General features: G+C 33.6%; 1 protein-coding gene across 7 annotated transcripts in view; it reads left to right on the top strand.

Annotated features, from left to right (window-relative positions):
- LEKR1 (leucine, glutamate and lysine rich 1) overlaps positions 1–16,818 on the top strand; it is a 269,467-nt gene that overhangs the window by 34,249 nt on the left and 218,400 nt on the right. For 5 of the 7 annotated variants that reach the window (XM_029214726.1, XM_029214723.1, XM_029214721.1 and 2 more), the window contains one exon: positions 1,787–2,001. The exons of 1 other annotated variant lie outside the window; for it this stretch is intronic. In XM_029214726.1, the coding sequence (XP_029070559.1) occupies positions 1,787–2,001 (215 nt within the window). The remainder of the gene's footprint in view (positions 1–1,786; positions 2,002–16,818) is intronic. One more of the 7 variants, XM_029214727.1, reaches the window with a different exon arrangement.

Genomic DNA, 16,818 nt, shown 5'->3' with positions numbered 1-16,818 from the left:
GCACTTACTGGACTTGGGTGGCTATTTCCTTTCCCATGTTAGGGAAGTTTTAGACTATAATCTCTTCAAATATTTTATTGGGTCCTTTCTCTCTCTCTTCTCCTTCTGGGACCCCTATAATGCAAATGTTGTTACGTTTAATGTTGTCCCAGAGATCTCTTAGGCTGTCTTTATTTCTTTCATTCTTTTTTCTTTATTCTGTTCCACAGCAGTGAATTCCACCATTCTGTCTTCCAGGTCACTTATCTGTGCTTATGCCTCAGTTATTCTGCTATTGATTCCTTCTCGTGTATTTTTCATTTCAGTTATTGTATTGTTTATCTCTGTTTGTTTGTTCTTTAATTCTTCTAGGTGTTTGTTCTTTAATTCTTCTAGCTCTTTCTTAATCATTTCTTGCATGTTCTCGATCTTTGCCTCCACTTTTTTCCCGAGGTTTTTTTTTTTTTATCATTTTCACTATCATTATTCTGAATTCTTTTTCTGGAAGGTTGCCTATCTCCACTTCATTTAGTTGTTTTTTGGGGTTTTATTTTGTTCCTTCATGTGGTACATATCCCTCTGTCTTTCCATCTTGTGTATCTTTCTGTGAATGTGGTTTTTGTTCCACAGGTTGCAGGATTGTACTTCTTCTTGCTTCCGCTGTCTGCCCTCTCAAAAATTATTATTAGTTTATTTCAACTGTCTCTTGTATAATGGCATGGATAGGCACAGATGGTGGATGGCATTGATAGGCAGATATGGTGGCATCACTCAGTTATAGGAGCAGTTTCTACAGTCCTAAGGGAGGTTGCATTAAGAGTAAGCATTCCTTGTATAATCTAAGAGTTTTAGTGCCCTGGAGCAAATATTTAACAAAGCTTTGTCCTGTCTTTGTGAATAGCGAGACAAGTAGAGGCCACTTGAAGAATATTTGTATACTTGAGACAGAAAAAAGAATTACCTTTCTCTTGACTTTGCTAAAATTCCGTTTTTCACTGCCCCTATCTGGCCAAAGATATATAAGCATTTTATCTGAAGGAAGTAAGAGGATTTAGCTGACATTCATATGGTAGATAAATATGATACAAATGGTTACAGGCATAAGTGCTGATTTTAAAATAGACTTGGGTTTAATGCCGACTTCTCTACTTAGCAGCTGGTTATCTAACTTCAGTAGTCCCCATTTCCTTAAGTGTAAAATAGGTATAATCATACCTACCTGAGGGGAAAAGTACTATCTGATTTAGGCAGAAGAGATTAGGTTCAAAGTGTTTCTCCTATATCTGGTTTTATGACAGAATATAAAAATCTTAAAATGTTAAAAAACTGAACAGGAACTTAGAGTTCATTTGGCCCAATGCCAGAATTTTATAAATGAGGGAAATGAGATCTGAAGAAGCTAAGAAGCATCTCCAGGATCACAGTGCAGTTGGAAGTGAAAGGCCAGTGATTTATTCCCGCATCGTGGAAAAGTCATCTTAAAATAAGAATTGTAAAGATGTTTTCATCATTTTTAGTTTTATTTTATGGAAAATATTTCAAGAGTAAATCTTTCTTAGAGATACCATGGAGAAATTATTACTCTGAACAACCCTATTCTAATTCCAAGATTTTGTGTCAGTCGATATCATGCCAGTTTTTAAAATTTTATCCAGATGTATGCCGTGTTGCAAGTATTACTCCATGGCATAGCACAGTATACATTTACTTCATTTAACCAACATGGTTACAATAACATCTTCAGCTGAACGTTATGTTTTAGAATTAAAAAACTATCATTTCAGTAAATGTCTGTTCTATTTTCTAGATGTCTCCAGAAGAAAAAGTTTGTAAGTACTGTGGAGTCAGCTATCTAATTCTTCATGAGTTTAAGGCTATGGAAGAAAAAGTGAAAGCGATGGAAAAAGAGATGAAATTTTATCAAGGAAGTGTAGAACGTGAAAAGAGCCTTGAAGAAACACTACAGGCTCTTAGCCAAGATTTTGAACAGTACAAAATTGACAGTGAATCCAAAATGGAAAGGTTAGAATATGTTATTCTTTTCTGTCGTTTATTTAGTTTGGAAGAAAAGTACAGAGTATAGACTTGACTTTGTTTTTCTAGAATTTCTCTGCATCAAGTATAATTTATACCTTAATACATTTGAGTTTGTTTATTATTACTGATTACTAAATATACTTCTTAAATATAATTTGAGCATTCCTTTGAGGTGTATATTTCTATCAATAATTAGAAACCAATTGATTCAGTAACTATAAGTTGTGATGGGTTGATTTAACTTTTCCCCAGATATATATCTTAATTTTATCATTAGGAAAGTTTATCTATCAAAAATCAGGTGAATTTTGGTAGGTTTGATATCTAACATTTGTTTTTAAACATGCTTGAATATTTAGATTTATAAAATAAGGCTTTCATGTTATGAAAAGGAGGCCAAAACATTAAAATTGGCACATGATTCTAAATCAGTGAAACTGGAATAAAATTAAAGATTGGTTTCCTAATGTTGAGTCTAATCAGCAAGTTAGTCTCCCTAAAGACACCTCACTGAGCTTATACAAACACTTCTACAAAAGGGTTTTTGCTGTTGTTTCATGGCTTTTCCTTTGAATGAATATGTCTCCATTTAAAATATCGACAGTTGGGGCTTCCCTGGTGGTGCAGTGGTTGAGAGTCTGCCTGCCGATGCAGGGGACACGGGTTCGTGCCCGGGTCCGGGAAGATCCCACATGCCGCGGAGCGGCTGGACTCGTGAGCCATGGCCGCTGAGCCTGCGCGTCCGGAGCCTGTGCTCTGCAATGGGAGAGGCCACAACAGTGAGAGGCCCACGTACCGCAAAAAAAAAAGAAAAAACAAAAGAAAATATTGACAGTTGATGTTAGTAAACTATGAACTAATGAATATAATGAAATCGTGTCCTTTATAAAGTAGAAACTTTCTTAAATCTCTTAGGGTTAAGTACTCCTATTAAATTTCATTACAAATTTGAATAATTACATTAAATACCAATTCTTAGTCCTTTGCTAAGAAAATTTTGTTATATTTTCTTGAATTTCAAGTCTGAATAGTAAAGTATTTAATAATGTTTGAGTGGAAAAATTAAAAATATTTAGTTTAAAATTTTAAATTTGGAGGGTTTTTGCCTGTCAGATTCTTTTGTTTGGTGTTACTCCCACTTTCTTGAATAATATATTATATTATATAAATAATACATAAACATACGAAATAAAAGAAGTATTGATATATAGAAGAAAAGGCAAGAAAGTCCTTTTTTATCCTTCTGATTGCTTTCTTCTTACTGGAGATAAAAAAATAAAAAAACACCTTTAATGGTTTGGTATATATCTTTCTAGATCCTTCATTTTGCCTTAAACTTTATTATAGATATATCCTTTAAATATATGTAATGTTTATATATACCATGTAGTTTTAAAACTATTTTTAATAGACTCATTTTTAATATAAGTAATATAATAAATATATTGGTCTGTGACTTTTGCCACTTAATTTTATATACTGGAAATTGTTCCATGTTAATGCATATAGATCTATCTTGTTCTTAACTGCTGCAAAGTCTTCCTTACTAAGAATATGCTATAATTTACTTAACCATTTCTCTTTTCAACATTTAGATTATTCCAGTATTTATGATTACACATAGTAGTTTTATTTATATTCTTGTGTACATATGTTTTCCATAGGATAAATTTCTAGAAGTGGAATTGCTGAAAAGAAAGTAAATACCAATTTAAAATTTTGGTGGACATTATACCAAATTGTCCTTTGAGAAGATAGGGTTAATTTGTATTTGGCCAATAGTTTATAAAGTGGTCATTTCCTTACATCTTGTTAATACTGGAGTCTTCTTAATTTTTCTCAAATTTTCACATTTTTCTTCAGCAGAAAAAATGTTACTTCATTGTTATTTAATTTGTGTTTCTTTATTGCTAGTGAGGTTGAACTTTTTTTCATATGTTTATTAGATATTTATATTTTGTCAGTGAGTTACTTGTTCATATATATTGTCCAATTTTCTACAGTATTATTTGTATTTTTTGTTTATATATAGGAGTTTTTAATATAATATAGACTCATACTTTGATTACATATTGCTAATATTTTCTCATTGCTGCTTATCTTATTGTTTATTGTATTTTTTTTCTGTATCAATTTTTTAAAAATATGCCAAATTCTGGTAAGGGCTCTGAGTCAAGTCCTTTTGGTTGCAAACAACAGAAACTTACTCTGGGTTTTGCTAACCTAGATTCAAGCAAGTTGAAAAACAACATAAGTTTAAAACATTTATAGTGTTGTTGTTCTGGTAAGGCTTTTAATGTATGAGTTAGATTTATAATTTCATGGGATTTTTTGTTGTTGTTTTATAAATATTTATTTATTTATTTATTTATTGTTGTCCCAATATCATTCTTTAAATTCTTCATCCTTTCTCACTTGATTTGAAATGGCACCTATTATAGTCTTATTCTGGACTCTGTTTTATGCTATTGATCTATAATCTATCACTGGGTGTCTTAGTCCATTTGGGCTGCTATAACAAAGTAGTAGACTGGGTGACTTATAACAATATTATTTATTTCTCACAGTTCTGGAGGCTGGGAAGCCTAGGATCAAAGTGCTAGCATATTTGTTACCTGGTGACAGCCCCTTCCTGGTTCATAGACAGCTGTCTTCTTGCTGTGTCCTCATATGGCATTGAAGGCAAGGGAGCTCCCTGGAGTCTCTTTTATAAGGATACTAATCCCATTCATGAGAGCTTCATCCTTAGGACCTAATCACCTCCCAAAGGCCAAACCTCCAAATATCATCACGTTGGGCAATAGATTTCAACTTAAGAGTTTTGGGGGGACACAAATACCCAGTGTATAGGAGTGGGTCAGCAACACACTTTTAACTACTTTTGCTTTATATGTTTTGATATTTTGTAGGGCAACTGTTTGTTTTGCTTTTCATATTATCCTGGCTTTTCTAACATATTTTCTAGATGAATTAGAATCAGCTTATCAGATTCCATAAAACATTCTATATTATGATTTAGATTGGAGTTGCATTTGCTTTCTAGAGCAATTTGACATCTTAAGAATTTACATCTTTATAATCTTCAGTCTTTTTATCCTGGTACATGGTAATTTACCCCCATTTATTCAGGCTTTGTTTAAATCACTCAATAGAATTTTGGAATTTTCTTGCACATTCCATATTAGTTTAATTCCTGGACATGTAACTTTTGTTGCTGTTGGGGATGGGATCTTTTTGTTCATTAGATTTAAAAATTTTTCTGAATGCTATTGATTTTCATATATTGACTTTGTAACTAGCTCACTTACTGAATTCTTTTATTACTTGTATTTGTTTTTCAGTTGATTTTCTTGAATATATTACATATATTCATTTTATATATACACAGTACACATATATAAGACAATCACATTATATGCAAATAGTAACTGTCTTACCTTTAAATTTCTAATAGTTCCCCATTCCCCGTCCTTTTTGCCTCGTTAACTTGGATTAGACCTTTAGAACAGTATTGAACAGTAAGCTTGTAGAGTGCATCTTTGTCTTATTTCTGATTTAATGTGAACCCATCTAATGTGTTTCTATGTTAAATTGGGTGTTGGCTATAGGTTTCTTAAAGATGACTTTTATCAAAGGAATTTCCCTTTTTTTCTAGATCCTTAAGGTTAATATTTTAATCAGGAATTGAATTTTAACAAATGCTTTACTATCTTCTTTGTTGTAAATTAATTGTCCCTATATGCATAGGTTTATTTCTGGGCTCTCAATTCTGTTCCATTGATCTATGTATCTTTTTCTGTCAATACCATGCTATTTTGATTACTATGGCTTTGAAATATTGTTTGAAATCAGGGTGTGTGATACCTCCAGCTTTATTCTTTTTTCCTCAGGATTGCTTTGGTTATTTAGGGTCTTTTGTGCTTCCATATACATTTTAGAATTTTTTGTTTTACTTCTGTGAACAATGTCTTTGGGACTTTGATGGGGATTGCGTTGAATCTGTAGATTGCTTTAGGTAATATGGACATTTTAACAATGTTCATTCTTTCAGTCCATGAGCATGGAATATCTTTCCATTTATTTGTGTCTTCTTCAGTTTCTTTCAACAATGTCTTAGAGTTTTCAGGTCTTTCACCTCCTTGGTTAAATTTATTTCTGGGTGCTTTATTCTTTTTGATGCAGTTGTAAATAGAATTTTCTTAATTTCTCTTTCTGCTAACTCATTATTAGTGTATAGAAACCCAACCGATTTTTGTATGTTGATTTTGTACCCTGGAACTTTACTCATTTATTATTTCTAATAGTTTTTTTTCGTGGATTCTTTAGGGTTTTCTATATCTAAAATCATATCATCTGCAAATAGTGAAAATTTTACTTCTTCCTTTTCAATTTGGATGCTTTTTACTTATTTTTCTTGCATGATTGCTCTAGTTAAAACTTCCAGTATTATGTTGAATAAGAATGGTGAGAGTGCATATCCTTGTCTTGTTCATGACTTTAGGGGGATAGCTTTCAGTTTTTCACCATTGGGTATGATGTTAGCTGTGGGTTTGTCATATATGGCCTTTATTATGTTGAGGTCCATTCCTTCTATACTAACTTTATTGAGAGTTTCTATCATAAATGGGTGTTGAATCTTTTCAAATGCTTTTTCTGCATCTATGAAATGAGATCATGGTTTTTATCCTTCACTTTGTTATAGTGATGTACCACGTTGATTGATTTGTGGAAGTTGAAGCATCCCTGGAATAAATCCCACTTGATCAAGGTTATTATACTTTTAATCTATTGTTTTATTAATCTAATATTTTGTTGAGAATTTTTGCATCTATGTTCATCAGAGATATTGGCCTGTAATTTTGTGTGTGTGTGTGTGTGTGGTCATTGTCTGGTTTTTGTATCACAGTGATGTTGACCTCATAAAAATGAGTTAGGAAGTCTTCCTTCCTCTTCAAGTTTTTTTTTTTTTTTGTGGTACGCGGGCCTCTCACTGTTGTGGCCTCTCCCATTGCGGAGCACAGCCTCCGGACACGCAGGCTCAGCGGCCATGGCTCACGGGCCCAGCCGCTCCATGGCATGTGGGATCTTCCCAGACTGGGGCACGAACCCACGTCCCCTGCATTGGCAGACAGACTCTCAACCACTGCACCACCAGGGAAGCCCCTCTTCAAGTTTTTTGGAGTAGTTTGAGAAGGATAGATATTAAATCTTCTTTGAATATTTAGTAGAATTTACCTGTGAGCCCCTCTGGTCTTCTGGTGGACTTTTGTTTCATGGGAACTTTTGGATTACTGTTTCCATCTCTGTACTAGGGATTGGTCTATTCAGATTTTCTATTTCTTCATGACTCAGTCTTGGAAAGTTGTATGATTCTAAGAATTTGTCCATTTCTAGGTTGTCCAATTTTTGGCATATAGCTGTTCATTATATTTTATTATAATCCTTTGTATTTTTGTGGTATCCATTATTATTTCTTCTCTTTTGTTTCTGATTTTATTGATTTTATTAACAGAGCCTCCTCTCTCTCTTTTTTCTTAGTTAGTTTAGCTAAAGGTTTGTCAATTTTGTTTATCTTTGCAAAGAACCAGATCTTAGTTTCATTGATCTTTTCTGTTGTGTTTTTAGTCTCTATTTCATTTATTTCCTCTCTGATCTTTATTATTTCCTTCCTTCTACTGACTTAGGACTTTATTTGTTCTTCTTTTTCTAGTTCCTTTACATGTATGGTTAGATTGTTTAATATTGTTCTCGTTTCATTGAGACTTGTTTCTTGAGGTAAGCCTGTATTGCTATAAACTTCCCTCTTAGAACTGCTTTTGTTGCATTCCATAGATTTTGGTATTTTATATTCTTATTTTCATTTGTCTTCAGGTAATTTTTTATTTCTTCTTTCATTTCTTCATTGAACCAATAGTTGTTAAGTACCATGTTGTTCAGCCTCACATATTTGTGACTTTTCCAGCTTTCTTCTTGCAGTTTATTTCTGTTTTCATACCATTGTGATTGGGAAGGATGATTCATATGAATTCAGTCTTTAAATTTATTGAGACTTGTTTTATGTCCCAACATATAGTCTATTCTTCAGAAAGTTTCGTGCACACTTGAAAGAAAATGTGTATTCTGCTGCATTGGAATGGAATTTTCTGTACAAATCTATCACATCGATCTGGTCTAATGTTTCACATAAGGCCAGTGTTTCCTTGTTGACTTTCTGTCTAGATGATCTATTTATTGATGTAAGTGGAGTGTTAAATTCCCTACTATTACTGGGTTGCTATCAGTTTCTCCCTCTAGGTCTGCTAATAAGTGTTTTATATATTTTTGCGCTCCTAGATTAAGTGCATATATATTAATAACTGTTATGTCTTCTTGATGAATGATCCCTTTATCATTATATACTGTCCATTATTGTCTCATGTTAACTTTTTTGGCTTGAAGTCTGTTTTGTCTGATGTGAGTATGTCTATACCCACTTTCTTTTGGCTGCCATTTGCTTGGAGTATCATCTTCCATTCTTTCACTCTGAGTCCGTGTTTGTCTTTAGAGCTGAGGTGAGTTTCTTGGAGGCAGCATACAGTTGGGTCTTGCTTTTTAATCAGTCCAGCCACTCTATGTCTTTTGATTAGTGAATTTAATCCATTTACATTTAGGGTGATTATTGATAGGTGAAGACTTAGTACTGCCATTTTATCTTGTTTTCTGGTTGCTCTATTTCTCCATTATTTCTTTTTCCTTGTGATTCTGCCTGCCATTTTGGTTTAGTGGTTTTCTATGATGTTTTTCTCAGTTACCTCTTTTTTTATATTTCATGTCTTTGCTCTAGATTTATGTTTTGTGGTTACCATGAAGTTTGTATAAAATGTCTCATAAATAAAATAGTCCTTTTTTAGGTAACATCTTATCTTCACTTACCTATATATTCACTCTACCATGTTGTTGACATCACTTTCTCCTAATATATTTTCTAATATTAAGCTATACTTACGTTTTTGGTATAAAGCCATTTGGATTATGGTGTGTATTTCAGAGTTCCCTAAATTTTATGCATTTGCTTACAGCTATGAGCACTCTGTACTATTTTTCCATAAATGCTCCATTTAATATATATGTTTAAAGGAAATTTTCTGTAAGAAAAGTAAGTGGGAAAACATTATCACTTGCCATAAATAGAAGGTTAAAAATAAAGATATAATTATTAAAATAAAATGTCTTTGTACCACTAAAATAATTATCCATATTACTAGTTATGTGTGAGAGATTTTATGAAAATTATTTAATATGGTGCTGGATTAATTTGCTAATGTTTTACATAGATTTTTGCATCTGTATTCACAGGTGAGGTCTTGTTTTATAGTATAAATACTGGCTTAAACTAGCCTCTTGAAAAACGTTAAGAAGCCTTTCACCTTTTGTGTACACCAGACATGTTGAATAACACATGAGTTGCCTGTTCCTTGCAGCTTTGGCAGATATCCTTCATAAAGAGTGTGCTTGTATCTTTTTTGGGAAGTAGAATTTTGATGGCTCATTATGTGTCCTCTGTACTTATTGGTTTATTTGTGGATTTTTCCTCTTCCTGAGTCAATTTTAGAAATTGATATTTTCCTAGAAAAACAAGTATTTCACTTACATTTCAAGTTTCTTGTTAGTTAGTAATATGTGGTATCCTTTTATTTAAAACTTTTCCTCTGTACCTGTTATGACCCCCTTTATCTTTTCTTGGGATGATTATTTGTGTTTGATTAAGAGAGAGACAGGATAAAGAGAGGGGAGGGGAAACTTTTTCCCCTAAGAAAAGAAACAGATCTGTCTATTTTATTGACCTTTTCAAAGAACCAGATTTTAGCTTAACTGATCAAATCTGTTTCTTTACTATTTCATTAATTTACACTCTTATTTTTATTTATTTATTATGCTTTAAAAAATTTCTAGTTTTCTTACTAGTTACCTCACCAAAGCCTTGGCTAATTTCTCAGTCTCTTTTCCTAGTAGTTACATTTAAAGTTATTAAGTTTCCTTGTGGTAATAAGTTCTCACAACAAAATTTTGATAATAGTGTTTTATTTTTATTTACTTTTAAATAAGATGGGAGTTCAGTTTTATTTCCTTTTTAATCTAAGACTCTTGGAAGAACATTTTTTAAGTTTTCTAAGTGGATACCTTTTTTTTTTTTTTGCTGTCTTTTTATTTATGTCCATTTTTTATTCCACCATGGACAGAGAATGTGACTTATTTAGAAGAACTTACTGAGAGTTTAAAAAACAGTGAGTTTTTGGAACTACCCCATAACTACTTGAAAATGAGGCATGTTCTCAGCTAGGTCCAAGATGGCAGAAGACTCAACTTCCAGTGAACCTTGAGCCTCATTATATGCTCTTTGTAATACCTTAGCATGCTAAATAACATACCCACCAGTGCCATGACAGTTCTAAGGCTAACCATAAAAGGCCAAAAAGTGGGCAGTGGCCCAATTCCTGGAAATTCCCTCCCTTTCCCCAAAATAGTTGGAAAAATCCTTACAGTCATTAGGCTATGAAATTACCCAGTCCCCCAAAACTAACCACCCCATGTTTTGGGGCCTCTCGCCTTCTGAGATGGTCCACACTGTCTGTGGAGTGTCTATCTCTCTAAATAAATCCACTTCTTACGTATTTTGATAAGGTAAAAAAAAAAAGAAAATGAGGCATGTTCTTTGTATTAGGGATATAACTTTTTAATAGATCCATTAAAGTGCACCGGTTAATTGTGCTATTCAAAATCTGTATGTCTTTGCTTATTCTTGCCTATTTCACTTGGCAAATCATAGGGGAATATTAAAATCTTCCAAAATGAATGTGGGTTTGTCCATTTCTATCTATTGCAAAGTTAGGTTGATGGGATTTTTAAGACCTCTCTTTTTGGATTACATATGCTTTAGTATAGAATATTTTTCTTGACCTACTTTAACTTTTCTAGCACTTGATTTTTTTAAAAAAATTATTCATTTATTTTTATACAGCAGGTTCTTATTAGTTATCTATTTTATACATATTAGTGTATATATGTCAATCCCAGTCTCCCAGTTCGTCCCACCCACACTCCCCCACCCTGCTTTCCCACCTTGGTGTCCATACGTTTGTTCTCTACATCTGTGTCTCTATTTCTACCTTGCAAACTGGTTCATCTCTACCATTTTTCGAGATTCCACATATATGCATTAATATACGATATTTGTTTTCCTCTTTCTGACATAACTTCACTCTGTATGACAGTCTCTAGGTCCATCCACGTCTCTACAAGTGACCCAATTTCGTTCCTTTTTATGGCTGAGTAATATTCCATTGTATATATGTACCACATCTTCTTTATCCATTTGTCTGTCGATGGGCATTTAGGTTGCTTCCATGACCTGGCTATTGTAAATAGTGCTGCAGTGAACATTGGGGTGCATGTGTCTTTTTGAATTATGTTTTTCTCTGGGTATTTGCTCAGGAGTGGGATTACTGGGTCATATGGTAGTTCTATTTTTAGTTTTTTAAGGAATCTCCATACTGTTCTCCATAGTGGCTGTATCAGTTTACATTCCCACCAACAGTGCAAGAGGGTTCCCTTTTCTCCACACCCTCTCTAGCATTTGCTGTTTGTAGATTTTCTAATGATGCCCGTTTCTAACACTTGATTTTTAAAATTATATTTTGTAACCTTACACTTCACAAATGTTTTATGCTGGCTTTTTTATTGAAGTATAGTTGATTTATAATATTATATTAATTTCAGATGTACAGCATAGTGATTCAGTATTTTTACAGGTTATACTCCATTCAAAGTTATTACAAGGTAATGGCTATAATTCCCTGTGCTGTATTCTTTGTTGCTTATCTATTTTATACATAGTAGTTTGTATCTCTTAATCCCATAACTGTAATTTGCCCCTCCCCCTCCCCTCTTCCCTTTGGTAACTGACTTAAAAAAATCAATAAACTTTAATTTTTTGAGCAGTTTTAGGTTCACAGCAAAATCTAGTGGAATGTACAGAGTTCCCATATACCCGCTGCCCCTACACACCTACAACTTCCCCCACTGTATACATCCCACATCACAGTGAAACATTTGTTATAGTCAATGAACCTACCTTGGCACATCATTATCACCCCAAATCCATAGCTTACATTTGGGTTCACTCTTGGCACTGTACATTCTATGGGTTTTGACAAATGTGTAATGCCATGTATCTACCATTGTAGTATTATACAGTATAGATACGCTGCCCTAGAAATCCTCTGTGTTCTGTTCTGCATGTTTGTCCCTCCCTCCCCTCTAAGGACGGACAATCAGTGTTCTATTTGTTGTCTCCATAGTTTTGCCTTTTCCAGAATGTCATATGGTTGGAATCATATAGTGTGTAACTTTTTCAGATTAGCTTCTTTCAGTTAGTAATATGCATTTAAATTTACTCCACGTCTTTTCATGGCTTGATAGCTCGTTTGTTTTTAGCACTGAATAATATCCCATTCAGTGGATGAACCTCAGTTTATTTATCTATTCACCAACTGAAGGACACCTGGGTTGCTTCCAAGTTTTGGCAGTTATGAATAAAGCTGATGTAAATATCCATGTGCAGGTTTTTGTGTGAACACATATTTTCAGCTCCTTTGGGTAAATACCAAAGAGTGTGATTGCTGAATCATATAGTAGAAGTATGTATGATTTGTGAGAATCTACCAAATTATCTTCCAAAGTGGCTCTATCATTTTGTGTTCCCTGCAGCAATGATTGAGAGTTCCTGTTACCAAATTCTCACCACGCTTTGGTGTTGTTGGTGTTTTGGATTTTGGCCATTCTAATAGGTGTGTAGTAGTATCTCATTGTTGTTTTAATTTACATTTCCTTGATGACATATGAGGTTGAACATCTTTTAATATGCTTATTATCTGTATATCTTCCTCGCTGAGGTGTTCGTTCAGGTCTTTTGTCCATTTTAAATCAGATAGTTTGTTTTCTTATTGTTGAGTTTTAGAAGTTCTTTGCATATTTTGAATAATAGTCCTTTATCAGATGTCTTTTGCAAACATTTTCTCCCAGTATGTGGCTTGTCTTCCATTTCTCTTGACATTCTCTTTTGTAGAGCAGAAGTTTTAAAATTTAATGAAGTCCTGCTTGTTGTTTCTTTCATGAATCTTGCCTTTGGTGTTGTATCTAAAAAGTCACTGCTGTACCCAAGGTCATCTAGGTTTTCTCCTACGTTATCTTAAAGGAGTTTTACAGTTTTGTATTTTACATTAGGTCTATGATTCATCTGAGTTAATTTTTGTGAAGTGTGTATGACCTATGTCTAGATTCATTTTTTTTTCTTTGCATGTAGATGTTGTCTAGTTGTTTCCATCTCCACACATCTTTGCTCCATTGCATTGCCTTTGCTCCTTTGTCAAAGATCAGTTGACCATATTTATTTGGTTTTATTTCTGGACTCTGTTCTGTTCCATTAATCTATATGTCTTCCACCAAAATCACAGTATCTTGAATATTGTAGCCTTATAGTAAGTCTTGAAGCTAGGCAGTATCAGTCCTTCAACTTTGTTCTTTTCCTTCAATATTGAGCTGTCTATTCTGGGTCTTTTGCCTCTCCATATAAACTTCAGAATTTGTTTGTCCATATCCACAAAATAACTTATTGAGATTTTTGTTTGGGATTGAATTAAATCTATAGATCAAGTTGGGAGGAATTGATGTCTTGACAATATTGAATCTGAACTATGCACAGACATGGAATATCTCTTCATTTATTTAGTTCTTTGTTTTTGTCCATATGAATTTTATAGTTTTCATCATATAGTTCTTATACATATTTCATTAGAGTTTGTATATTTATACCTACATTTTTGGGAGGCACTAATGTAAATGGTAATGAGTTTTAATTTCGAATTCCATACGTTCATGGTATATAGGAAAGTTACTGACTTTTGTATAATTAACCTTCTATCTTGCAACCTTGCTATAAGCACTTGTTAGTTCCAAGTTTCTTTGTTGATTCTTTCAGGTTTTCTGTATAGGTGATCATGTCATCAGTGAACAAAGACAGTTTTATTTCTTCTTTCCCAATCTGTATACCTTTATTTTTTTTCTTGTCTTATTGCATTAGTTAGGACTTCAGAAACAATGTTAAATAGCAGTGGTGAGAGGGGACATCCTTGTTTTGTTCTTGATCTTAGCAGGAAACCTTCAAGTTTTTCACTGTTAAATATGATATGAACTGTAGATTTTTTGTAAATTTCTTTTATTTATTTTTTTTCCGCTCTGTGTGGCATGTGGGATGTTAGTTCCCTGACCAGGGATTGAACCCGTGCCCCCTGCAGTGGAAATGCAGAGTCCTAACCACTGGGCCGCCAGGGAATTCCCTAAATGTTCTTTATAAAACTAAGGAAGTTTCTTTCTATTCCTAGTTTGCTGACAGGTTTTTTTTTTTTTTTTTAGTATTTATTTATTTATTTGGCTGCATTGGGTCTTAGCTGCAGCATGTGGGTTCTTTCATTGCAGTGCATGGGCTTCTCTCTAGTTGTGGTGTGCAGGCTCTAGAGCACGCGGGCTTAGTTGCCCCACGGCATGTGGGATCTTAGTTCCCCCATCAGGGATCGAACCCACGTTCCCTGCATTGGAAGGCGGATTCTTAACCACTGGACTGCCAGGGAAGTCCCTGCTGACAGTTTTTAACATGAATGAATGTTGGATTTTGTCAAAATATTTTTCTTCATCTATTGGTATGATCATGTGACTTTTCTGCTTTAGCCTGTTGATGTGATGGATTACATTAATCGATTTTTGAATGTTGAACCAGGTTTGATACCTGGAATAAATCCCATTTGGTTGTGGTGCATAATTTTTTAAATATATTTTAAAATTTGATTCACTAATATTTTGTTGAGAAGTTTTACATCTATGTTCATGAGAGATATTGATCTATAGTTTTCTTTTCTTGAGTTTTTGTCTGGTTTGGTATTAGGGTAATGCTGGCCTCATTGAATGAGTTGGGAAATATTCTCTTCACTTCAATCTTTTGGAAGAGAGAATTGGTATAACTTTTTCCTTAAAAAATGGTAGAATTTTTTAAGGAAATTAAAAAATTTGGTAGAATTTATCAGTGAATCCATCTGGACCTGGTGATTTCTGTTTTGGAAGTTTATTAATTGTTGATGATATTTCTTTTATAGATACAGTTATGTTCAGATTGTCTATTTATTCTTGTGTGAGTTTTGGCATTTCTTTTAAGGAGTTGATTCATTTTATCTTGGTGATCAAATCTGTGGGCCTGGAGTTATTCATAGTATTTCTTTAAAACATTTTTTTATACTTTTTTCCTGTTGAAGTATAGTTGATGTATAATATTATATGTCACAGGTGTACAACATAGTGGTTCTAAATTTTTAAAGGTTACACTCCATTTATAGTTATTATAAAATATTGGCTGTATTCCCTGTGTTGTACAGTATATCCTTGTAGTTTATTTTATACATAATAGTTTGTACCTCTGAGTCCCCTACTCTTGTATTGCCCCTTCCTCCTTTTCTCTCCCCACTGGTAACCACTAGTTTATTCTCTATGAGTCTGTTTTCATTTTGTTGTATTCATTAGTTTGTTTTATTTTTCCACATATAAGTGATATCATACAGTGTTCATCTTTCTGTCTAACATGTCATTTAGCATAATGCCCTCCAAGTCCATCCACGTTGTTACAAATGGAAAGATTTCATTCTTTTTTTATGGCTGAGTAGTATTCCATTGTATATATATACACCACATCTTCTTTATCCATTCATCTCTTGATGGACACTTAGGTTGCTTTCATATTTTAGCTATTGTAAATAATGCTGCTATGAACATTGGGGTGTATATATCTTTTTGAATTAATGTTTTCATTTTCTTTGGATATATACCCAGGAGTGGAATTGCTGGATCATATGGTAATTTTGTTTTTAGTGTTTTGAGGGATGACTCAAAGAGTGATGACTCCTCTTAACTTCTTTCTTTCTTTTTTTTTTTTTTTGTGGTACCTGGGCCTCTCACTGTTGTGGCCTCTCCCGTTGCGGAGCACAGGCTCCGGACGCGCAGGCTTAGTGGCCATGGCTCACGGGCCCAGCCGCTTCGCGGCATGTGGGATCTTCCCAGACTGGGGCACGAACCCGTGTCCCCTGCATCAGCAGACGGACTGTCAACCACTGCGCCACCAGGGAAGCTCTCCTCTTAATTTCTGATACTAGCAATTTGTATCTTCTCTCTTCTTCTTTGTTCGCCTTACCTGAAGATTATCAATTTTATTGATCTTTTTAAAGAACCAGCTTTTGGTTTTATTGATTTTTCTCTATTGATTTCCTATTTCAGTTTCATTTATTTCTGCTCTAATTATTATTATTTCGTTTCTTCTGCTTACTTTGTATTTAATTTGCTCTTCTTTTTCTAGTTTCCTAAGGTGGAAGCTTAAATTATTGATTTTAGATCTTTCCTCTTTTCAAATAAATGTTTTCAATGCCATAAATTTCCCTGTAAGCACTGCTTTGCTGCATCCCACAAATTTCAATACATTGTATTTTCACTTTCACTTATTTCAAAGTATTTTTAAATTTCTCTGTGATTTCTTCTTTGATACACCTGTTAATCAGAAGTGTGTTGTTTAATCTCCAAGTATTTTGGGATTTCCCAGCTCTTTCTGTTTAATTTCTAATTTAATTTCATTGCTGTCTAAGTGCAGACATTGTGTGATTTTTATTCCTTTAAATATGTTAGGATGTGTTTTATGGTCCAGAATGTGGTCTATCTTGGTAAATGTTTCAT

Source organism: Monodon monoceros, unplaced genomic scaffold, assembly GCF_005190385.1.
Source record: "Monodon monoceros isolate NGI ecotype Baffin Bay Population unplaced genomic scaffold, NGI_Narwhal_1 Super_Scaffold_11, whole genome shotgun sequence".
Lineage (NCBI taxonomy): Eukaryota > Metazoa > Chordata > Mammalia > Artiodactyla > Monodontidae > Monodon > Monodon monoceros.
Note: the sequence above shows the minus strand (reverse complement) of the source record. Positions and strands in the feature narration are given on the sequence as shown.